The sequence below is a fragment of the Scaptodrosophila lebanonensis genome, unplaced genomic scaffold (genome assembly GCF_003285725.1).
Source record: "Scaptodrosophila lebanonensis strain 11010-0011.00,11010-0021.00 unplaced genomic scaffold, SlebRS2 tig00000043-arrow-pilon, whole genome shotgun sequence".
Taxonomy (NCBI): Eukaryota; Metazoa; Arthropoda; class Insecta; order Diptera; family Drosophilidae; genus Scaptodrosophila; species Scaptodrosophila lebanonensis.
The window spans coordinates 13,118,080-13,144,126 of NW_022060545.1; the positions used below are offsets into that span (position 1 = coordinate 13,118,080).

Consider the following 26,047-nt stretch of genomic DNA (forward strand, 5'->3'; position numbering starts at 1 on the left):
TGGTTTTTCATGTTGCATGCTGCTGTTGGCCGCTTGCTGGTTGCTGCTTCCCGCTTGCTAGCCGCTTCCACATTCCACTCGCCCCAATGCCATATGCCCATCCCCGTCGTCCTGCTTGCCTGTTTGCCTTAAGTGCGACATTTTGTACACCAAGTTGAGCCACTAATGAGGCTGCCACCTGCCGCTGCCAATGCCAATCAACTGGCATGGCGTTTTGAGTGTAAACACAAAACTAAATTGCTTGGTAATTAGTGTGAAAAATTGTGCGAGAGAAATTTGTGCCGACACCGGTGGGGGCTAAAGTTGAAGTTGCCGCACCACCATGTGAGATAAAGGGGCAACAGAATGCCAAAATTATGAGTTGAAGCACTTGGTATAGTTTTACGTAAATATAGTACATGTGCAGTGAGGAAATAAATTGCTTTACAAAGTTTTGGCCATTATTCAATTTTTTAACTATTTTTCTAATTTAAAGTTTATATTTTAAAAATGGAAGGAAATTAAATGAAGAAAAGGAGATTCAAATTTTCTCATAATTTAATCATTTTTCTGCCAAGGCCTTGGTCCTTGCAAGAACAGATCTTAAAAAAATGAACGACATAAAAAAAAAAACAAAACAAAAAAGTTCTTCCCCATAAAATATATATTTTCTTTAGTTTCAATATAATTTGTAATATATTTATTATTAACACATTTCTCAGTCAGCCGAGGTACATTCTAAACTAAACAGGACTTTTAAAAATGAGAATTGATATTTTCGCAAAATAGGCTTATTTTATTCAAATACTTTCACCTTCCACCTTCGACTTTAAAATTACATTTTATAGGATCACGAATCATATCAGTCATAAGTCTTTTTTGTGGCGATTGGAGTGGTTAATGGTTAAATGCCATCTTGCGTGTCGACCGATGAAAGTAATTGGCAGTTATCTGTCAACTTGTGCGAAACAAAGCAAGAACACACCTTCCGTACCCCGAATTGTTCGGTTAAAATTAAATGAATCGGTGATTTGATATTTCAACCCATTGTAATCCGTTTTATGAACTAATGCTCTTTTTTAATGGCATCTTCGGTTATTACAACATTTTTGTTGTCATTCACATCCTCACGACCATGCTCGCGTAGACTACTCGTAGACTCTGCCATAAGACAAAAAATTATCACAACAAATTTGTTTCATAAATGAATATTATTTTAAAATATTATTATCAATACTCGTATCCAAAATGTCATTGTTATGAGGTGTAATGATTTTACTTATTTGATTCTTATTGTGATAGTCTTGTTTATTATAATTTAAGATTACAAGATGCCTTTTAACATTTGAACGATTATAATAATTATCAATCAGGCTCAGAAGTAAAGCACAATTCCCCAAGGAGTCGAAGCTATGAGCTCGTCTCTCATAATACATTATTATTATTGTTAAGTGCTTTAATTTATGCAATTTTCTCAAAAACCATTGCTTCGGTTTATGTGAAAATTCCGTGAAAATAATAGGCTGTTATGTGTGTGTCAAGAACTTAATACTCGTAAATAAAACAAATAAAGTAGGACATTTCCTTTGAAATATGACTTTTGTCAGCGCGTAGCTGACAGGGATTATTAGGATTAGGATTCGGTACCATTGCTACCTACATTGAAGTTCATTTAATATACATAAGATAATAATGCAGCTGTCAAAGATGCTCATCTGTAGGAATGGGATGGAAGTGTAATTTTAGAACATGATTTTTATTTCGACATTCATTTCGTTGCCATGGCTAAATCTGCTCCCCTAAACTGGGACAACCCTTGCAATTGCGTTTTCTTCGAACTCTTCTCTCCATTTTGGCCTTTTAACAGTTTTCTGTTAATCTACCATTTTCTACCCGGACGAAGTCGGCATTAACCCAAAACCCACTTCATTTTTAATGAATCCAATTTGGTGGGTGTGTGTATGTGTGCGTGTGTTTTTGCATTAATTTAATAATTTTCTGCTATTAATTATAATAGAATTTTTCAGTTTGTGGCAGCCGCGCATCGTCGGTTGCCTTGGCGTCAAACTTTACGTAGTTATCGTCCTCCGATATCTTCGTCTACTCCATCCTCATCGTCAGTCTCAGCCTCAGCCTCAATCTCAACTTCATGCTCAGCGTCTACGTCTTCCTCGTCGTCGTCATATTATCGGCCACCATCATATGCCCGTAATTAAAACTTATTTCGAGGTTTTTGTGTAGCAGCCAACAAACCAAAACTTAATTCGCCGTTTGCAATCAAAATAAGCAGGCGACTTGTTAGGGTGGCGTATGGTTGGTTGGTTATGGTTGGTGAGGGTGGTTAGGGTGGTTGCTTTCAACACTTTAATACGTCGAACTCTTGGCACGAGCCCGACTCTCTGACACTCCGACACTCCATTCGGCTTGCCTTGCTGCACGTTCTTAAGTAATGGATTCAATTATAAAGTTAAAATCCACGGCGGCTTTAGACGCGCGCGCCCTCAACATCGTCCGCCCGCCGTGGCAATCCAACTGGAAATGATTCGCATAAATTCACAATAATTTATAAGGAAATCCTTAGTGAGAGCGTCGCCGTTTGCCATTGCCGTTGTCGTTGTTGTTGTCGTTGCCATTGCCGTTGCCGTTGCTTTTGCTGTTACCATCGGCATCACAATCGGCGACTTACGCATACACGCAGTCGCAATCCCCGCACCTGCCACGCCCTCAAACAATTGCTCACTCGCCCATACTTCATTTGCTGTTGGGCGCAACTTCAGGCGGGTCTCATTGTATTTTGGTTTATAGCCTAACGCTTGACCCTTTTGTTCGTCTTACTCTTATTGACTTGCGCATACACATGTACATATATATAGTATATGTATGTATACATATAGATATCTGTTAGTCTACTTGAGTGCCGGCTCCTTTCCTTTTCGCTCCTTCGCCACAACTTTCAATCTTTGCCCCCTGGTACTTTTTAATTTTCTTTCACTGATTTGCTTTACCTACGCTGCGAAATTTCTTCTGCTTCGCTGCATGTGCAAAAGAAAACTTTGCATTTTGACCTAAACTATGGGATGAATTGTGGGTGCCATTGGTCAAAATTAAGTCATAATAGAAAGGTTATTATTATTTATGTTATTATTGTATAGAAATAGAAATTGAGGCTTGCAGTCGACCGTAAAGAAACATTATCCATTACGAAGCTCCAAAGCAATTCTGAAATTTTCGAATTTGAAAATACAGTCCTTGAACTGCATTTTGTAAAAATATCTATTATAATACCTGATAGACTCGTAGATTAAAAAGTGTAATGCAAAATACTTGTATTTGTTTGAAATATCAGTCACATCATTTGGATATGTTAGTTGAAATAAAGAATCGTGCTTATAGTAATAGTTTTCTTTATGTTTTTGTAATGCAAGTTCTATACTCAATATTGAAAAGTGCGAAAGGTTCCGAATATAATGTCAAATATGATTGACGCTCTTTTATATTTGCAACAATCGGCCATATAATTCATTTATTTAGGTTATTTTGACACAGTTTTATTGACAGACAATTTCTATATATAAATTGGTCGATAGTGACTAAAAAGTCTCTATTTAATTCGCATCTATTTGCAAAAATCTCTAATAATTTGTGATGAAGTATTTGGTGGTTGAAAAAATACATTGCATTTTTCATTTATTAAACGGTGTAATGTTATGAATGAGGTTCAAATTAGAAACTTTTAAAATAATAGTGTAAACTAATTTAACAGCAATTATATGCTGCTCAAAATTTGGAGATTTTAAATGTATTTTTAATTGGCTGCATCGATCAATGCGTTGTGGTTAATAAAACTATTTGGTGTCCACTGTAGAACTGTTACGGTTGGAATCAATTGATTCGTGTGCGTGTGGACATAGTGGTTCGCATATCTTCCTGACTGGGCTGCAAGTCCGTCTGGCCTCCGACTTCGTTCTTCAGCTGCTGGTTGTCCTTTTCTTGACCCTTTTTGTGCTTGACTTCTGTGCCATGCCATCTCTTCACTAGTCTTCCTGTCTTGTCTCTCTGTCCCTGCATCGCTCTATCATCTGCCTGTGTGTATGTGTGCTCTTGCGTGTTATTTACGTGGTGGGCGTTGCGGGCCGAACTGGACATTAGCATGCTTTTGATGATGGCTGTGCGTTGCGAGTATATTGGGTGCTGGTGGCTGGTGGCTGGTGGTTGCTGGACGCCTAGAGATAAGCAGCAGCCACTCACTTGAGTAAAAGTTTGCTTTGGAGCATCTTTGGCTTTGCTTTTGTGTTCGAGAAAAGTTTTGAGGCTGCTTTTGTTTTCTGGCTCCGTCCGCCTTTTGTTTTCATATCCACTTTAGTTGTGACTTTGATTTTTGACATTCTCTTTTAGTTTGACTTGTCTGGCCCACCTTTGTGCTATTTATATGCGTACCTATTGTATAGATATGTACATATATATGACCTCGGCCTGCCCGCAATATTTAAATGACTTGCCAGCCCCCAACCGACAACCTCCAACCTCCCCATCCCCCATCGGCTCCTCCACAACAGCAACAGCAAGAACAACAAACACCAAAGGCAAAAACGAAAAACAACAACAGCAAACAAAGGCCATTCATCAATCATTTGTTCGGATTTTAATTTGTGCGGCAACTTTGAACTCGTGCGCTTCATGTGAGTTACATAAATTATGCAAAGTTGTGCCAAAACGCCGCTCTCTGCGCTTCTCAACTTGTGCACTTGAGCGAACTTTGCCATCCAATTATCGTAAGTGCTGAGCCAATCGACTCTACTGTCTTGCCCCTGTCCCTGTCCCCGTTCCTGTCCCTTTATTGCTGGCAATTTTTGGGGCTTTTTGACTATAAATCGTGGAAAACTTAATCCAGCAAATGTTCATATCCTCGCAAAAGTTTTATTTTCCTTCCTACATTTTGTAGCGCAGGTAAAAATGTTGACGCGTGTAAACAACTTTTGTCTAAATATTATTATTTACGGCTGAGGCCGCAAAAGGCCAGCACAAATGTTGAAAGACGTAAGCGCTAGCTGTAAAGACAACTGTTACCAGATAGTGGCCTGAACTTTAACCCCTTGCGTAAATGCAGGAAGAACCAGAACGTGCCTTACTGTTGCTTTACTGCTGCCGCTAATACTGCTGTTGTTGTTGTCAAAAACTTTTTAAGACTTGCTTGACCGACCTTTGTCAAAAGTTGTTTGAGCGCATGAAAAATGATGCCACGGCGGCTGTTGCAAAAGTGCCACTGAGCTGAGCTACAAGGACAGCCTCTGTCTCTCTGTATGTCTCTTACTCTATGTATGTATGTTCGTGTATGTATGTATGTGTGATAATAATCCATGCTAGTGGCGAATGTAGCTCATTTAAGGAATTTATGCATTGAGATATCACAAAAGTAACAAGAACCATTATTTTGGGAGCAGCTGCAACATACGAAATTTAAATAGTTTCAGCAAAGTCTTAACAAAATGTTATATAATATAATGTAAGTAATGAAATGGACGCATATCAATGAATTCACACCGTGGATAGATAGACATCGTACAGACTACAATTCATTCAAAAATCATTGGCTGTGACCGAAAAAAATTCAAGAAATACAAAGTATGTAGGGTTTTGAGAAATTGTTAAGATCCGTTGCTAAAAATTGACATGCAAAATTTTTGAAGGCGTTTATAGATCTTAAAATACAAATATATCCTCAAACATCTACCGATTTCCGTTCAAATATAAATAAAATGTTTACTTCAAGCATTTTAGAATTCAAACAATTTCCAGCAAGAAAAATTCCACGAATATACTTTTTATAATTCGTTCCTTTATTGGGTATTGAAGATAGATTTATAATAATTTTTAATAAAGTGCATATAAGTTTTTGACATTATGCTAAATAAGTAAGTGCTTTTTATTTAAGGTTTCGAATGTATTATTGAATTTGGATATTAATGTATATATAAGCATATGTTTTGCAAATCTTTTAAAGCAAATTACGGTTTTTAAGAATTTCCAATCTTATGAGTATCCTACATTTCAACAGTTCTAAAGGGAATACTCTTTATTTCAATTATGTGTGGTTGGACGTTATTACATATGTAAGTTTGAATGCCTAGATATCTAAAGAAAATACCTCACCTTGTGTAAACAAAATTTAATAAGCCAAAGGTAAAAGTGTTGATGCTAATAAATAAATAAGCCGAATAAATGTTTAATGATAACTGGAGAGGTTTTGGTCGTGCTGTGTCATTTCGGTTTGCTCTTATAAAGATGAGATACCAATCCATAAAGACGGCATCCTTCTGTTTAGAAGATATTAGCATTGAAAGGGTTAAAGATCTATCAGAATAATTCTGCCATTCTGAAAAATTGCTGAAATAAATTTATAGTCCAAGAATAAATGATACTTAAAAAGAGTTACCTGATAATAATAAATAAATAAGCCGAATAAATGTTTAATGATGACTGGAGAGGTTTTGGGTCGTGCTGTGCCATTTCTGTTAGCTCTTATAAACATGAGATACCAATCCATAAAGACGGCATCCTTCTGTTTAGAAAATATTAGCATTGAAATGGTTAAAGATCTATTGGAATAATTCTGCCATTCTGAAAAATGCTGAAATAAATTTATAGTACAAGAATAAATGATACTTAAAAAGAGTTACCTCCTAAATCTGGTGAAATATTGGATTTTTATAACCTATACCCTAATGGTATACGCTTTGCGACTCTGATGCTTTAAATGAAATTTTCATAGAAGATACATCGTCATAAAATGTATCCCAAACCTGTTTCCACAAAAAGGCCATCGTCACTAGCTCTTGATATTGTCAAAATGTCTTTAGCGCTATGATATATGTTAATGCATATGTATATGTGTGTGCGTGTGCGAGTGTATGTGTGTGCAGACAAAATAGCAATTTTGCTTTTTACAAGAAGCAACAGCCGGGCGAGAAGACGAAGCAGCAGAAGCTGGAGAGCAAAAAAGGGGCGAGCTTTAGTTTTTTGCTGTCTGCTGTGTACACAATTGATTGAAATCCTTTGCCTACACCTTTTGCTGCTGGTTGTTGTTGGTTGTTCTGTTTTATTTTTGTAGTTCTTGCTTTTGTTTTTGACTTTGTTGCGCTGCTTACCGCAACACACAACTTCCGCTTTCTTTGGCAAAAACAATAGAAAGCACATAAATTTATGGTTTCAGCATTGTGCTTTTGACAACATGTGAAAGCGGCTGGGGAGTGGGTGGGGGTGTGGGTGGATGAGGGGTGACAACGACGTTAAGGGGTTAATATGCTTGAAACCTCAAACGGATTGCGATGCTGGCTTTCCCACAAACACTCAAACATACACATACAGAGGAGTTTTCTTATAAATAATTTCGTTAAATGGATTTGGGATAAATGCTGGCAGCTTGTTGGCTTACAACAGAAACTCCTGACTAAGACGCATGCATGTATTTGTGGGTGTGTGTGTGTGTGGGTGTGTGTATGCTAGCTAGACAAAAAGGGGACATTAAGGGGTTAAGTTGTACTTGAGGCAGCTGCTCGAACTAATTACGTACAAATTCATTTTCTTTCTTCCTCACGACCCGCAAAGCAACAAAGCAAATTGAACGCATTGTTAGTTAGTTATGCGTTAATGCAACAATCAAAATTAGCTGACTGGAGTGCGTCAGTGAATGTGTGTGTTCATATAGTGTGTACATATAAGTATACATATACATACTATGTATATGTGTGGGTGCTTGTGTGTGGGCCAAGTTTAATGGCTTGCCATTTTCTTGCAGCTGTTCCGCTTTGTGGCTCTCGTTGTTGCGCATTTCAAAATTTATGTTTGTTGGCTATGAAAATGAAATGACTGTGGTAAACATTTTAATTAAATCCAAGTTTGGCTTTTGCCACGTTACATACAAAAATACAATACCATGCAATATATATTCGTGTTGTTACTATTGCTTTTGTTGTTGGGGGCTACTGTTTTTTTCCTTTCTTTTTTTTTTTTTTGCAGTGCAGCAAATAAATTAAATTGTATTTTTGCCCGCTTTTAATTTGTTTTTCCCTTTTTTGTTGTGTGCCCTCGTATTTTTTATTATTTTGTTGCATTTGCACTTTATACATCGCACATTTATTTAATTTTCTTGCTCTTCTATTGGCCAGACAGAGCAAAGAGTGATGAAGTAGTGCGGTGGCGTGCGATGCGGTGCGGTGCGGTGAGATGCGGTGGATGATGGGCGGGTGGGGAGGAGAGGGGCGGGACGGAGAGGAGATAGGTCAAGTGACAGTTGGCCAGTGTTCGCGCAAATATGAAAATGCAAAACAAACTTTGCAGCTGTCACTCAAATGAGCAACGAACGCTGTAATCTGCACTGTGAAAAATGAGGATGAGGCTAAACGGGGCGTAACATTGTTGAGGCAGCTAACAAATAAAACAAAAAAAAAAAAAACAACAGCAACAAAAAATGTGCATTTAAAGTGATGTGATAATTGTGCAAATTAGAAATTAAATGCTAATGCCATTAATTAAATTATGTGAAAAGCACAGGGAAGGGATAATAACAAGGGACTTCGTTAAAATATTTGTCTAACTAATACGCTTATGGGAAATTATTCCGTATGCTTTAAACGTGTAATTCAATAAAGCAGATAATGCATCAGATTAAATGAAATGGTAATCTACTTTATTACTGGCACAAACCCGCTACGGGAGCATCTATGGAACTGCCTATTTGGGGTGCAATTTTCCATCACGTGAACAATGCGTATCCCCTTGTGGACTTCCAGGATTGAAATCGAAGCAAGCTCGTTTGCATAAACCAACAACAGTTCCTTCACAAAAGACTCCGATCAGGTGGTCAAATAAAATTGGCAAAGTATTTACATTTCTTAATCATTAATAATTTTTTTCAAAATTGTAAAAGTTGTTTGATGCTCAAACGGGCAATGCTTGTTGGTTAAAATGCCAATTTTGTCTACAAATCAGGCCCAAGAGTTTAGGCCAATCTTTTCGTGATCAGCAATAAAGCAAGAACCACAACCAATTACCTAAAAATTCAGATTTTTGATAAATTCTCCCATTTTCGGTAATCCCGAATTTTGAATCGTCAACATGTTCGTCCAAATTCAAGTCATCACACAAATTTGTAATTTTGGTTCATCGATTGAAATGTTATATAATATTCCGAAAGCCCTATTCGCGTTTACCTTGAAAAGCACATTTTTTTGTAAGATTAAGATGATTTTGGGTTGATTATGAAGGAATTAAAATGTTTGTACTTTAGAGTTTCATAACAAATTAAGAAATAAAGAATGTTTTTTTTTTTATTAAATGGTTTTCTTATTAATTCAAAATTTGTAAAAATGGTAAAGTAAAAAATAAATTGAGATTCAAGTCTCATTTGCACATATTTTTGTTAAGTTGATTGGAAAAAGAAGTAATTCGAGTAAAAACTGCGAAGAGTTCATTTTTGTTGTTGTAATGTAAAACAGTATTAGTATTCAGAAATTCTTAATATTTATTACAAACTTTAATTTATGAACGAAGATAATAATAATAATAATAATCAAATGATATAGTTATAATAATTAACCAAACTTAGTTGCTTTATAAAAAACACATTTTCGTAATCTGTGCTGTTTTAAACAGGGTATACAGAAGTCTCTAAGTTTCATTTCAATTTTATTTTAAAGTTTTTTTTTTTTATTTTGTGAATGCAAACTTTAGTGTGGGGCCATTAACTTGTTTTACTTATTTATGCGGAACTGAGGCATATATTAGATTAAGGTTATTGAAAAAACAAACTCAATTTCCAGCAAATTCCGGTTATACGCCTTTTACCCGCAAGCAACAAAAGGGGGTTGCTATACGTACAAGGACAATTCAAAGTTTTGAAAAAACTTGACGAGGAAATTACCTTGAAAAGCAAAGAACTTAAGCATACAAATATATTCGAAGCAAACAATTTAAAGCAACTTTATGGCAGCAAGTTGGCCAACTCACAGTTAAAGGCTCTAAGAATTGCAACCCCTGAGCTATGCATAATGGACAAAGTGTTAGAATGACCGGTGAAAAGTAATTTTCATCATTAGGTAAAGCTTAATGACATTTTGAAAGGTGTTGCTAATTGTCGAGTCATTCAAGACCGGACAATTGCCTCGATAAAACTTAAAGTGTAGCATACTTTACAGGGCCCGGCAAATGTGAATAGACGCTTGGTTGTCAGTCCGCATATGCATATAATGTGTATGTGAGTGAGTGTGCGTGCATGCGTGTGTATGTACAACCCTTGCTGTGCCATCAATTTACATGCCACACACGCATGCCAGACCACACACATGCCAGTTTATGCCGCCACCATCACTGCCACTGCCACCATCTCCCCCGCTATCCTCACTTAGCATAGCCGACAAGCAAGCCTTTTGCGCCAGTTGCTGCTGTTGCAAACAAATTGTTTTTTATTGTTCATAATTATTGTGCATACTTATGTAAATCACGCGATGCGCGTTTTGCGTTCACATTCGTTTGCGTTGCATTGCGGGCACCCAGCCCCTGCTGTCCCACGAACTACCGCAGTGCCCGAAAACCAAAAGCCCTGCGACCACGCAACGTTCGCCGCACTGTGGATCAGAAACAAAAAACATTTGTAAAATAATTTCATAAAAACTCAAAAAAAAAATCGTGAATTAAATGACTTTTTTTTGTTGATAGAAATGGATCAGATCTGCCATTTATGTAGTTGTTTTGATAGTATTTTCCGTTAAAACTATGTAAATTAAATTATTATCCTTAATTGTTATTGAATACCAGCTTTAGACTAAATATTTGTTTGCCTATACATTTTAAATTTTAGCCGAACCGATAATAAATAAATAAATAAATAATAATAGCTACGAGCAACCTCATTTTGAGTACTTTCTAATAAATCAATTTCTATTTTGAATCTGAAAAATCCTTTTAGAATTATAACGATCAAAAACTCCCTCATTTAAGAGCAAATAGTTGAAATATTAAGATAACAGATTATTGAAATTTTTAATAAAGCTTTCTACTTGCTTTAGAATAGTTCCTAGTTTCTTTTATTTATCGACATTTATAAGTCACAAAATATGATAGAAACAAATTTTAAAAAATTTACAAAATATTTTAAAGATCATAAATTAAATAACGCAGTCAAGTTACAAAAAAATCAACATAATTAGGGAAAAATGGGAAAATGTGTTCATAACAACTTGTCTCAAATAAAAATATTATAAAAAAAAACATGGAAAAAAATTGTTGCAGTTTCAAGAACCTTCAAACTTATTTTGGGTTGAAAGAGCTTAACGGTATAACCTTTCAAACTTCCATTTGGAATTGGGAGTCTGTCGTCTTGGAACCGCACGCATTTAAAATTCAAATCACTATGGACTTGGTAAAGCTATTATTTTTATTTTCATGCAACATAGTCATGTTTTGGCCCACTGTGCGTTGATAAAATGCAGTTTGTGCGCTTCTTCGTAGCTTGTGCTGCTTCTTTGCTCCTTTGTCGACGCGTTGACAACATTGTTTGTTTTTTCCGGACGCAACTAGTTGCTGCTACTCGAGCTTTTTGGGCTCATGGATGCGTGTGTGTTGGCTGGCGCGAGAAATCGCACCCCACACACACACACACATACACACAGCACATTCGCTTATGCAGAGGCGAAGGCAGCAAAGGAAAAAAACGTTTGTTTTATTGAATTTTTATTGTAGTTTGAATTTATGACGAGAACGCCGCCACGCACAACACTCGACTGGATTAGGGTTTCTTGCTGCCTTGCTGGCTAGCTGACTGGATGGCTGGCTGGATGGCTGGCATACAACGAGATGACTTTATCGGTTTTTTGCTGCATTAAATCGCAGCCAACCCAGCCCGAATTCCTACACCAACCAGCCAACCACCCGTCAGCCCAGCAGTGAGCCTGCCTGCTGCCTGCTGCCTGCCTGCCTGCCTCAGCAATCACCACGCTGCTGTTTGTCTGGCAATTTTGTTGAAATAACTTCAGTTTTGCGTTTGTGTGCGTACGTGCCGCTGAAGTGCTCATGGATGCCAGATTAGCTCTTAAAACCGCAGACAACAGCTGCCGTGGCAACCGAGAGTAAGCATCGGAGCGGGGGTGAGAGGGAAGTCCATCGACCACCAAACCAAATCCATCGGTCCTTTATGTGAGCTTAAATGGGCGGTTATGTGGGCTGGGGAGGCATTCAGATGCATGTGAATAATGTTTGGGACCCGCTATCGCACCATCGCACCATCGCACCATCGCTCCAACGCACCACCCTAAGTACTACGTACTACATTTATTTATTAAGGCGTTCGTTTTTATTAAGCATATAACGAAATTAGTAACTTTGCTCAGTGATTTTTGTTGGCGGCTGTCCCCTTGACATTTCATAAACTTGTTATTGAAAATTCACTACAGCATATTCTTTTACTTTGTTTACTTTTACTTTTTCGTTGCAGAGAGCTTACGCGATTACTTTGGACGTTATGGTGATATCTCAGAGGCTATGGTAATGAAGGATCCCACGACGCGCAGATCCAGGTAAGTGATGGCCTCCCCAGTGCGGTGTGATGTCATTGTGATGAGTCAAGTGTGCCCAAAAATCTTAAGATATATTACGTATATGAATGTGTCTGTTCGAAAAGAATGACTGTTATTGAATTACAAATATTTGGGATGGGGTTTGTACTTTCCCAGCGCTCGAGGGTCCTTGCCCATACTTGGGGCGACGAGACACTGACACTTCATTCCTTTCAAAACGCTTTCGGATGCAGTTGCGTGCTCCCTTGTTAGGTCATGTGTAATATGTTTTCCCTCAATATTTCGCATAACAGTGACTCGCTGGTTTATTCCGCTAAGAGATCTATAGCAGTCGGTGATGATCATGAATTAAAGAACACACAGTTGCTAAATCGAATTACAAAAATTATCCATTAATATTAGAATTTTAGCATTTAAATTAAATATTTAAATACATGAAATAATGTCTGAATAATGAATATTCGTTTCGAATGCAATTTTAGATGCAATTGGAATCAAATGCTTTATCGGTTAATTTTTATTTGATTGAGGATTTGAGGGAAGTTTTTGGTCCAGCTTTCAATGTTCAAAATAGCTTCGAGTTTGAAAGAATTCGACATTTTATTTTTTCGCAGTTAAGTTTTAATTTTCTTTATCACGCACAAAAAAAAGGTGACCAAATACTTATTTCATCTGTTTGTCTTCTGAGCTTGAAATATCTGATATTTAAATATTAACAAAAAACATAATTGTATTCTATTAATAGTTTTAGCTTTTTTACTTGTTTCACTTACAACTATACACATATATAAGTATGTATGTTCATAATTAAGTTCTCATAGCTCTGTGTCAGATTTGCCGATAAATAATTCTTTTGGCTTTGGCTATGGCTTTGGCTCCACCTTTGGCTAAAACAGCAATCAGTGACTTTGTCGTAGTTAGTTGCTGTTCTTGCTTACGTTTCACTTCGTCGGCCCTTGTTGTTGTTGCATTTGTTGTTTATGGCCATGCCCGGCTGCATCAATTTCCCAAATTTGTACAGTTTGGTTAACCGCTAATTGGTTTTGATTTTCATTGATTTTATTTTTTGCAGCAGTCGATTTCGCATGATATATTGTGTGTCTGTGTGTGTGTGTGTTTGTGTTTGTGTATATATTGAGGGTACATGAGGGTCTGTGTGTGTTGGTATTTGTACATTGCAGACCGAAACGTTTGTCATTTGTTGCGGTTTTGAATAAACTTTTGGTTCGTTGCCGCTGACTCTGGTTATCGGTTGGGGGCTATTCAACTTACCCTGTGCGCTGCGATTGACCTTATTTAAAAATGCTTAACGCAAATTAGCTGGTTTCTGTGGACAGTATGAATAATGAGCAACATTTAATGAGTACATTTAAATTGAATTTGTTTCTGTTTTCGTGTAAACGAGAGTGGGAGGATTAAAATGTCCATTAATAAACCTTTTCTTGCCCAATGGAAAGATTCAATTAATTAAACCAGATGTGCTCTACAATTTATAGGGGATATTTAATTTGCTAATTTATTGAAATTGTGAATTGTGGTGGGATCCAATAATCAGAATGGTTATGCTTGGTTTCACATTTCTACACATTTTCTAGTATACTTATGGTGCCTTTCTCAAAATTGCATTGTTGTGGTCGATAATATTTTATAAGAGTCTTAGCTTTTGACAACAAAGGGGTATTATCGGTATTATCGGAAGAGCTTGCAAGGATGTCGGAACTCGGACAAAGCGTTCCGAACCCTAAGAACTGGGTAGAATTTTCACATACGATTATAATAGAAAATGCTGTCCCCACAGTGTTGTACAGTGTTTACGGGATTTGTAAAATATCTAGGAATTATAATTGCTTTGGCATTTGGTTGAACAAAAAGTGCAGAAAAAAAAATTGAAAATCTACCACTGCCTTTGAAAATCTAGAATGTTATTTAATATTTCGAATATGCAAATAAATCTTTAGATATATTTAGCAACTGCAAATTTTAAACTAGATCTATAAAACATTTTGTTGTGTGTACTCGTGTCCAAGAAAATGTATTTTACTATATATATAAGAAGAAATAATCAGAAAGCAGTATTTCTGCAACATTGTGCGTTATTTCCAATGATATCATAATTGTCTTTTAAATTAGTTCAATATTTGTAACATCGACGTTTCCGTGAATATGTAAAAGATTATATGAATTCACAAATCGCAGAAGTTTTTTTTAACGTTAACCTATCTGCAGGTATTCACGCACAGCTCTAGCTCTAAGATAATTTGGCTACAAATTTTAATTTCAGCACACATCCAAAAGTACGGATATAAAGGGGATATATTGTAACTGGTTGCGCGAGGTTTCTTGGCATTATTTGTAGGGCACGTGTGAAGCAGCACCGACTTAAGGGAGAAACTTTACAAAACTAGCAAAAAGTTTATGGCGCGTACTAGCTCTTCAAACCATATTATTCACAGTTGCTTTAATGTTGCTCATTCGCTTACCAGCCCTCTTGCCAGTGCAACCCGTTCACCTTTCAACTTTAACGACTCTCTAATTAAGCGTTTTATGAGACTTTCGCCACACGGCGTATGCGCAATGTCAGCAAAGACGGACGGAACTGGGGTCGGAGTGAGCACATGCCAGGAGTTTAGCGCATTTTTAAACAACTGTTGGAATTTTCAACGAACGAAATATATCTTCTTTTTAATTGAATTTCATCTAATGTCACTTTGTTGTTGTTGGTGGTGTTGCTGTTGCTGTTGGTGTTGCTGTTTTTGTCGCTTCCTTAACAAGCGCCTAGGAGCGCGCACTCAAAGTTTATGGCAGCACGCCTTTTGCTCCTTCGTCCTGCAAACCATCCATGCTCCGTTCTACCCCTCCCCGCTTGCGTCTTTCGTTGCTCGTCGTTCGCCTTTCGCTTTGTGCATGTCACGTTAGCTGGCAAAATTTTTATGAACTGCGTGCAGTGGCAGCAACAGCAGCAATAGCAACAGCAACAACAATAACGGCAATAGCAACAACAACTGTGGCAAGAACAAGTGTGACGGTAACAACTCTACTGATTCATGTGACCTGAACTGCCTGAACATTTTGTGTTACAACGGCAAACAACGAGCAGTGGCAGCAGCAAGAAAAGCAACAACAGCAACATGCCCCTTGCAGTAAATTCCGCAGCTCTATTTGCTGTTGTTGTTCCTGTTGCTGCTACACTTTCTAATGGCGCCTCTGTGCTTGTCATTTTTGTTTTTGCTGGTGTTGTTATTGTTGCTTTTGTTGTTGTAGTCATAGTCATAGTCTTGCCTGATATCATCGTGTCAGGGATTTCTAGCAAAATTTAATAAAAACTTTATGTCGCTTAAAAGAATGTTTATGGAAATTTTTCACTTAAACTTGCGCAAAGTAATAAATGTAAACAGAATTCCTGAGAAGGTGCGACAACAAAATTCGAACAACAAGCCCTGAAACAACAACAGTTACAATAACAACAATAACATCTATAATAACAGCAACAACAACAACAACAACAATAAAAACGACTAGCACGCAAAGTTGCGCCACACTGAGTTGATGGCAAGTTGGGAATCAACAGTGCGGTTAATAAATATATCGACGGCTTTTGTTGCGTGCACAGCGAAAGGTGTTGCATAATTCTAGGCGCACAGTGTTACAAATACAGGAAACTGCAAATGAAATAACATCACTATAAGATTGAATCAGATGTTGCATGTTCCAAGCTCCATTACTACAACCTATTACAGAATTTAAAGAAGCGTATTTATTAATTAAATTTTAATTATTGCAACAAAATCATTAACCAATTGAAAGATTTTCTTATTCTGCCACGATGCTCTGGCTTGGGTACACTGGCCGGTCAGATTGCTCCAATATCGAACATATATTTGAAAGTTCCTGGCGGGCTTCAAAAGCCCTTCTGCAGCTCAAAATTTAATTAAGGTTTGTCTTTGTTAATATCATTTTCTAAGCAAAATTAATCTTTAACTGCCATTTAAATTCAATGTTGAATGGTTTTTGAATCAAAACGAGTTCTAGTTAAAACACATTGTTTTGCAAATTGTCTGCCAAAAAAAGCAAAAAGGAGCAATCCCTTTCCGAATATTAAAATGTAGAACTGAAGAAATTTATTGTTGTTAAAACTCAATCACTTATTATAAACATGATTTGTTGTTGTTTGTATTGATTTAGGAACTGAGGCTTGTTGATAAATATCGAAATATATGAAATTTCATCTTAGTACAACATTTCTTTGCAATAGTACTAAGATTGAAAAAAGTCTAAAAGTATAGCCTCAAGAAGTATATCAGTGAATAATAATAATAATTAAGGATAATAAAAACAAATGATTTAATTTCATTTCAAAGAGAAGAACAGATTTTTTATTTTTTGTAAGTAGTATGTAGAAAAAAATACGCAAATTTCACAAACTATACTATAGAGCTGTAGTAAGCTGTAGAAGTTGACGATACAAATTTTTTTTATAAAACTCGATTCTTCATTTGAATCTCCCCAAAATGCTAATTGAATTTTGAGAGCACTCGTGACTCGATTGGAAACTTGATAGGCAGATTCATTACTAATCAAACCAATAAAGAAGATAATTAAATAGGTCTACGAAATTCACCTTGAATTAAAGCTATCATACATCATAAGATGTCTTTATTAACTCATTAATAGCGTAATATAGTGGAGCAGTAATTTTATAAAAAAAATGAAACAAGTAATTATAAGTAGTACCCGTGTTCCCACAATCCTAATTCGATTGTGAGATAATATATTCCAAACACATAGTTGGAAAATTGATTTTTAACCACTGACCTACCGTAATGAGGGTGAGGCGTTGCTATTATCTTGAAGATTGCTGTGTGCTTGTGGCAATAACAGATGATAGCGGTGCTTGGTGTTGTTGTGTCTCTGGATGTCGCATCCTTTGAAGCAGGTAATGCAATGGCGCTAGTGACTTCCGTTTGCTTCATAGCTAGCACCTTGCCTCCATCCTCCCACCCATCCGCTTCCGCGACAATGGCATACTCTGCCTGAGCTTTCGCGTCGATGGCAAATGAGATTGTATATTACAATAAAATGGAGTGAAGTACAAATTAGAAAACTTGCAAATAAATTTTAAAAACACAGAAAGCAATGGCAAAGTACAAACTGAAAGCAGGCAAATGGCAAAAGTACAAGGGAAAAAAATCAGAAAGAAGAAACGAAAACAAAAAAAAAGCAAAACAAAAAATAGAAAACAAAACGCATGGCAAGTGAACAACGGAAAAAATAGCAAAACTTTTGCAACTTAAGTGAGTTTGTGCGGGTGTGTGGAGGGGTGTGTGGAGGGGTGTGTGTGGGTTTGTGTGTGTGTGTGTGAGGGGTGCTGCGGGCACAGAGACAAAGAAGGTCGCTGAAGTGCAACAACAATAAGAATTGAGTAAAATGGCAAATGGCAGGCAGCGAGCAGCCCCAGAAGGAAAAGTATAAGTAAATCCAAACAATTTATTGTTGTACTTTTAACATTCTTCTCATGCGCATTGTTGTTGTTGGTGTTGTTGTTGCTCTTGCTGTTGGTGCTGCCATTGAAGCAAACATAAGCGACTTTTCAATGAGTTTCGAAAGTTATTGAAACATAAATTATATCGCACAGCGCACGCACGCCAAACGACGCACCGAGCCATGGAGCTGAGCGGCAGCAGCAGGAGCAGCAGGAGCAGAAGGAGCAGCAGCGACCCCGAACCCACCCGTCACCGTCACCGTCACCCGTGAGCCACTGAGCGGGGTGCTCTGACACACCCGCACAACCACAACCATAGCCACAAATGCCTCAACAACACACGCACACATAAACACCCCTTTATTATAGCTGGCGGGCTTATGAAAGGCGAGGAGGCGTGGAGATGTGGAACGTGGAGGCTAGGGGGCGGGGCTGCTGGCGCTCGCACTTTTGTTGTTTTGTGTATGGCAATTAAGTTAAATTTTCTTTTTCTTGTTAATGTCTTTTTTTTTGTTTTGGTTTTCTCTCACGCGCGCGCAAATTTCATTTTTATTTATTTCTGGTATTCATTGTATGCCCAAAACCAGAAAAAAAGAAACGGCACACAAATGACTCTTAATGTCATAACGAAACTGAAATACTCTCCTATTTCAACATGTTTTAAATGTGTATGGCTTGTACACGTATGTTCTTAAATCAAAATAATAACTATATAAAGTCAAAAATTGTTAAAAAATCAAGAATCAAGAATCAACAAGAATCAGCAATTCAATGCTTACTTTACAGGAGAATCAAAGGAGCAGTTTTTCTAAAGCAATGAGCCAATACTCGTACATCAACTAATAGCCAACTATTGTACAGACTCACAATATATATAATTTTATTACCTTAAAGTTATTTTTCTATTCAATGTCAAGCTTGAGAAGAAAACTGTTCGACTAAAGCTTGTATATTTTCTAAATATAACTCTAAAGGATACCCAATCATCATTTACTAAAAAAAAACTAATATTTTTATGCCAGCTTTTTACCTTAGAAATCCACCCAATACACCATTAAAGAAGTTACTGTTTCTTTGATCTTACACTTTGAAGTCTGATAAATTTGAATAATTAAGTAAGATATTGGTTTATTGCCAGGACTCAATAATTGAGTCCCTCTTTGAGATGAAAAACAAAACAACATGTGTTGCAGAGCAACTTTCCTTTACTATTTATGGATTTTCTGTAAGTCGTTTAAATTATTTTGTTTGTCGACTTAAGTGTGGGTGCGTAACCAACAAGAAGTTAACACTTAATCAACTGGACAGCAGCGTTTCAAAGAATATAATGTATTTTTATCATCTCTTTACTTAATGGATTACATTTAATAAGCCCGGGATTCTCTGGAGAAGTCAACAATTTGTCCCTGTTTTAAAGATCATTTCATAAATTAGTGAAAATTTGCTTAATACGTTTATTCTTTTTAAACACTATTTCAAATAATATTGCTTTGACAAACATGTGACTTGTCTGAACCTACGTATGAATGGAAATTTCAATTTACGTGAAGCTGAAATCTCTTGAAATGTTATTAATGCAAAATTCACAAAAGTCGTTAAGGTTCAATATTAGATAGTAGTATGAGAAATTATTCAAAGCAAAAAAAAAAAAAATGTCACTATCTTATGTAACACCTATGTGTGCTTTTAATACCTCAAACTACAAAATAGACACTCAGTTCATTCATAGTCTATCAAGATTAATGAACACACGATAATTGAAATATTGCTTAATCAATTGGAATTGTTGGAATGAGCATCTTTCTATTTCCAGATTCGGCTTCATTTCATCGATCAAATTGTAATTTAAATATTGCATCATCACAGCAGAAGTTTCTCTTTAATTCATTTAAAGAAAAAGTTATTTCAAGCCTTAAAAACAAACTTAAAGGCGAAGCAAGAAAAAACAAGAAAGGAATGCTAAAGTCGAGCAGGCTGAACTCTTAAATACCCTGTACCACCCCACAAAAAAGTAATTAAATTAATTAAATTAAATTAATTAATTAATTAAATTTAATGAATTAATTAAATTAATTTAATTCATTAATTTAATTTAATTAATTAATTAAATTAATTAACTAAATTAAATATAAAATATTCCATGCATGCATAGATACATTTACATTTACATCAGAATCGTACCTTATGCGTGTTTGTGTACTTGTACATATGTATGTATGTGTGCATTGGGCCTGGTTATATGGCTATAACTTTCTTTCCGATCATTCTATCATAATGAAACTTGGTATACGGATATATAATTACTAACCTAATGTGACTACCAAATTTTAGTTCAAAATTCCAAGAATTACGGGAGTTATAGAAAATCGTTAATAGGGGGGAGTGGGGGGGTGGATCAGAAAAAATGAACAAACTCGTCCTTTCTCGGTCTCAGGAGAATTTGTATACCAAGTTTGGTTATTCTAGCTCTTATACTTTCGGAGATCCTTGCGTTCATACAGACAGACAGACGGACAGACAGACGGACAGACAGACGGACAGACAGACGGACAGACGGACATGGCTATATCGACTCGGCTTGTCATGCTGATCAAGAATATATATACTTTGTGGGGTCTACCAAGCCTCCTTCTGTGTGTTCCAAAACCAATTTATTATTTGTAAATCATTGAAAAATTGAAAAGCGGTTGAAACGCTTTTTAAATAGATAATTACAGACACATATTGTATTTAACCGGATTCTTATCAGCTATAAAGCTTGAGGCTATTTTTGTAAACAATTTCTTAAAACATATTTAATAAATATTCCAAACTTATGGGAAGTAACCAATCGACATTAAGACATTTCTCTATGCACTGCCAAGCATTATGTTTTAAGCCCTGTAACCCCTCTTTGCAAGGGTATTAAAAAAATGGTAAATGTTTTTATATACATAGTACATACCTGAGCACCCAATACATTTTTTCACATTTTCCCGGTTATTTATAGCATTTGTATGTAATTATATATAGCTATGTATGTATGTATGTATGTATGTATGTATATACATTGCTATATAAATAAACGTATGCTGGAATGTATGTAATCGTATTTATGAGCTTAGCGTTGAGAAGCTTTATGGTAGCTCTGGCTTGGGGAGCCGGAAGAGCTGTGTTGGTGCAGGAGGTGGGTAGATGCTGGAACAGCTTATATGTTTTATGTACCATCAAGATCAGTTAACCAAATTGCATACACAATGTGGCCATAATTAACTTAATTTAAGCGCTGGCGGCTGGACTCAGAGCCATCCAGAGCATCTACCCGTAATGCTCGCCCCCATTCTCGCAATCAAACAAAGTGAAGCTTTAGTGAGGCACTTATTTTTGTCACGGTTCCGCACATTTGGCACACCCGCTGACCTTTTGATTTGAAAACACTCAACAGCACGTACACACACACACACACACTGATACCACCACACACATGCTTGACCACTCGTTACTGTGGATATGGCCGCCATATTTTGTCAAATGCGATGTTGGCAGCTGCGCTTTGCCCTTTTCATGTTAATTTGCAGGACAAAACCAAATGGCTTTATATTTTTGTGCTTAACTGCATATGTTTTGTAAGCTTGTTTGTCTGTATGTTATATACTTGTGTGTGTGTGTGTGTGCGTGTGTTAGTGTGTAGCAATTTTTGATCATTAATTATGGCGTGCGCTGTAGCAAACATCAGTCAGTCGCACACACAAACACGCACAAACACCAACATGAAAGCTGCACAGTGGATCAGAGAGGGCTTAACGTCGAGTCGAAAATATCCCCAGTTTTGATGACAGCCATTTATTTCTGCACAAGCTGAACACCTAATTTAATTGCTCTTTCCATTTCATTTCCATTGCTTTCCTTTCCCTTATAGTTTCATATGGAAATGTATGCATATAGGATTCTGCCTGACCTATACGGACATACAAGAGCGTTGTTTATCCCCCTACACTTAGGCCAAGTAGGCACCTTTTGAGCCCCTTCAAAGCTCTTTCGTTCCTAGACCTGTGCCCAGCTTCATATGATCTCTCGTTGAGATATGTACGCCAGTCAGGGATCAATCCGGAATTGTCTGTGTTGGAGTGCCGAAGTGCCATAAGCGCTCCTTGAATCTCTGCGTGAATAAAGATGGGTCTCCTTTCTACAATCGTTGAGTATAGGTGTTGTGAGGCAGCGATACAGCCTACAGCATACATTTTAGTACATAGTGTTTGTCTTCTTGATGCCGCTTCCTGTCCTTCGCATGTGATGGTTTGGAAATCAATACAAAATACACAACTTATTTTAAAGTTATGCATCAATGTATGATTTTTTCTATATTTAATTTGTATTTTCTATATTAATTTTACTCTTATAACTTACATCAAAGTGTTAAAAAAAATCAAATTAAAAAAAATCAAGTGCTATTTAAAATTAAGCACTAGTGATGACTGTTTGGGAGATGAATATGGTGCGATCTTCTCAGGCACTTTGCCATCCTGACGCCTCTTATTCTGCGCTGACTCAGAAGTTGCCTGACAAGTGCGTTTGGATGGTTTTTTAGGCGATCCCTAACATCTTGGGATCGCCACAAAGCATGCGCAATGTCTTGGCCTGAAGAATTTTGCAGAGGTTAAATTTGTTCTTTTGTCCAATGTTTGTATGCAAAAATACTCGTATATTGATTTTGGTCAAGTATTAAAAAATATACATATTTGCCAATTGGAGCACCTACACGTAAAACGGAGAAGATTGTAATTCCATTTAGAATATAAATCTTTGCATTAGTTTTGCGAAGCAAAAGTGTTTTTCGTTTCACTGTGCAGTGTGGAAAGACCATTAGGGCAGCCGCCGTTGTTGAGATGTCAGCCGCACACTCGGATGTTGTCAACTCGTGTGCATGAACAGCATCTGTCCCCGCACCCTTCTCCAGTAGATTTTTCCTCTGTTTGGGGTTTTTTTTGCCTTGGTGCTCACAACCTTTGTTACTGTTGATTATTTCATGCCTTTTCTGCGCATTTTTATGCGCATTTTATGTTTGTATTTTGTGGCGCTTGGTAACAAAAATTGAGAGCATTAAAAAAATAAGCAAAATATGCCTGGCGATTCATTTTTTTACGATGGCATCGCGTACGTGTTCTGCAGGGCCCGCTCCCTCTTGTAATTGCTGTCCCCACCAACTAACGGAAGCGGGAGTAGCAGGAACAGCAGCGGCAGCAGCAGCAGCAGTTTTACATAATAATAATAAAATGAATTATAAAATAAAGTTACCTTTTCTTTTTGGCCATTGGGACCAAGCGGGGCCACACATTTAAGCCAGCGTCAAACTAAATGACGCCAAAATTTAATGTCTTTGGCCCAGTGTCGAAAACACAAAAGAAGGTAACACTCAAAATTTGACATTAAGAGCAGGCATACAACCATAAAAACATAACAAATGGGCGCCATAATGTGTGTCCTTAAACTGTCACTAAATCGATAAATTTTAATAATGGCCAGCCATTTAAAAATTTAGCCACGAAGGGTTCTCATTCGCTAGCCAGCTACTCAGACTTTGGTATCTACTTGTACAATACTTTTACCTACTGGCTGGATTAATAAAAAATTACCGCCGACGACCCGCATAGATAGCCTCCATTGTAGATGGTGATTGTGGGTGTGGGTGTGGGTGCGGGTAGAGGTAGAGGTATGAGAAGGGGTAGCAGTGGGAGAGGGGATGGCTGGATTCATATCAACGCAAGGGCACGCACACGGCAGGCCGTGCGCCTCTCAGAGAATGTCTTGGACCAGGGATTCGAGGCCTTTTGAGTAGCTCAACTGCTGGCAGTTGGCTGGCACTCACGCAGGCCCAGTTAAGTGTGCGTGTTCAAGGATGCATTTTCGCCAAACACACATACACCTACACTCAGTTGGACTGAGAGCTGGAGAGCAGCAGCACAGGAAAACGAAACAAGACAAAGGCATAAAAACGTGTAAAATGGACGGGGGCGTGAGCCAAAAGCATTCTAGTCAGTCAGCCAGCCTCTCGGTAGGCTTATAAAGTGCGACCAACAGCAACAGCAACAGCAGCAGCAGCAACAACAGTAACAACAATAACAACAGCAACGGCAGTCAGGAAGCCACTTGTGAAAGTTTCATGCACGCGGTCCCACTTCACACGACAGCGGCAGCAAGAAAAGAGTACAGGGGATGGGTGGGGTGGAGAGGAAGAGAAAGAAGAAAAAAAGTGAAACAAAACATGGGGGAAGCCTTACAAAGCCGACGCCTTGCAGTTATTCTTCTTATTGACGTTGTTGTTGTTGTCGCCATCTTCTTCTTCTACTGCTGCGCCTTCGTCGGCTTGTCGTCCACATCTCAGCCAAGTTTTTTTTTTGTCGTCTTCGTCGCCGTCGTCGTCGTTGTGCAAGTGCTTGTTAGTGCGCGGGATTGACGTTGACTGTAGCTAAAGCTTAGAAGTGGCAGCCGGCAGAGAAGCAGCATCAAAAGAAGAAGAAGAATTTGTAGTAGTTGTAGAAGAAGCAGAGGAAGAAGCTTCAGTGGCAGCCCAAGTCTCAAGACTTAAGTTGCATTGCTTTGCAATTGTTCGTTCGGGCGCTTTTGTTTGTTGTGAATTTTTACACGAAAATGTCATTTGAATATGACTCCCTTATGCCCCTCCCTGGTCTCGACTGCTTTGCTTTTTGGTGACTGGTGGGTGTTGAGTGCTGCTGAGTTTTACGCACACACACTCACACACACAAACACATACACTCCTAGTTTTGTGTTGAGGCTATTGCTTGTGGATTCCAAGAACAGCAGCAATACACTAATCTCTTGTTAGTTTGTTTCCCCATGTCGCCTTTTTATGCGCATGTGAAGCTTAGACAAGCTTGTCTCGTTTGAAAGTAATTGTTTGTTAAGTTCTCTGCTTCTGTATACAACATAGACTCTCCTTATTTTGTTTTTCATTCTCGACTTTTTAGACATTATAATTGCCAATATATCTTGAAAAATTAAATTAATTCTTTACTTGTTCATTGTAAAATATTATGTACATCTGATAGTATAGTATGCACACACACAATAAATTTCATGTTATTTTATGCAGGCAGGCAACATCTATTTTATGTCCGGCACCTTTTTAAATGAATTATTTATCGACATAGAAAAAATGTCATTTTAAAGATTAACAATTTTAATAATTTCCTAGGAGACAAACAAAAAAGCGTTTTCAAATTGTGCAGCTTATATTCGATAGCGCAAAAATTTAATCTTAAATGTACATTATTTTATTCATATTCATGATATATTACAGGTGTCAGTCCATTTTCGGTGCATTTTCAAGCGCCTTTTACGTTGGTTCTGGCGTGATTTAGCTTCATTCCTCTGGTAAATTTGTTAAGTAGAAAATATTTCCAAGGTCAGAAATTCAAAAAATAAAATCTTAATAGCAAGCGCTCATACACGGATTATTTAAAACAATGAATGAAAATCCATAGTTTTTCGTTTTTGACTTGAGTTCTAAAGGTTTAAGTATAGCTAAATAATTCATTTTTGTTCCTGTCTATAAAAACTATATTATCGACGCCCGGTACTGCGACTAAATTTTTGAAATCGATTTGGAAGGCATCTACCATTTTATATCTATAATGAATTGAAATATCGGTAAGCATTACGCTACTGGGAAATGTGATTTTTCGCAAAATGGAATTATTTTTCAGTGCCATTCGACCATGAAAGTTTTTTGAAAACAGAAAACAGCGTGTTATCCAATATGGAGGATGGGAATTATAGTTCCTGCTCTGATATGTAGTTCAATTGACTATTGGGGTCCGGAAATTCCTGGGTGTGTTGAAGAGAGCATGTTATATTGTGTGCCGAGGCCTTTGTGGTTTTGTAACTAGCACTAATGCTAAGGACTAATGCTAAGTAGTAATGCTAATCAGAATATGCTTGGTGTGGTTGTCAGGTCGGATATACATTTTGATATAAATTTCCTGAATATTGTTGAAGACGAGATTCCAATTCAATTTTTAAA

General features: G+C 37.2%; 1 protein-coding gene across 5 annotated transcripts in view; it reads left to right on the plus strand.

Moving 5' to 3' along the window:
- The window catches only part of LOC115622168 (RNA-binding protein Musashi homolog Rbp6), a 271,381-nt gene that overhangs the window by 81,310 nt on the left and 164,024 nt on the right, over positions 1 to 26,047 (plus strand). For all 5 annotated transcript variants that reach the window (XR_003995327.1, XM_030516043.1, XM_030516045.1 and 2 more), the window contains exon 3: positions 12,467 to 12,548. Coding sequence is in view for 4 of the 5 variants with exons in the window: in XM_030516043.1 (XP_030371903.1) it covers positions 12,467 to 12,548 (82 nt within the window). In the remaining variant the exon portion in view is untranslated. The remainder of the gene's footprint in view (positions 1 to 12,466; positions 12,549 to 26,047) is intronic.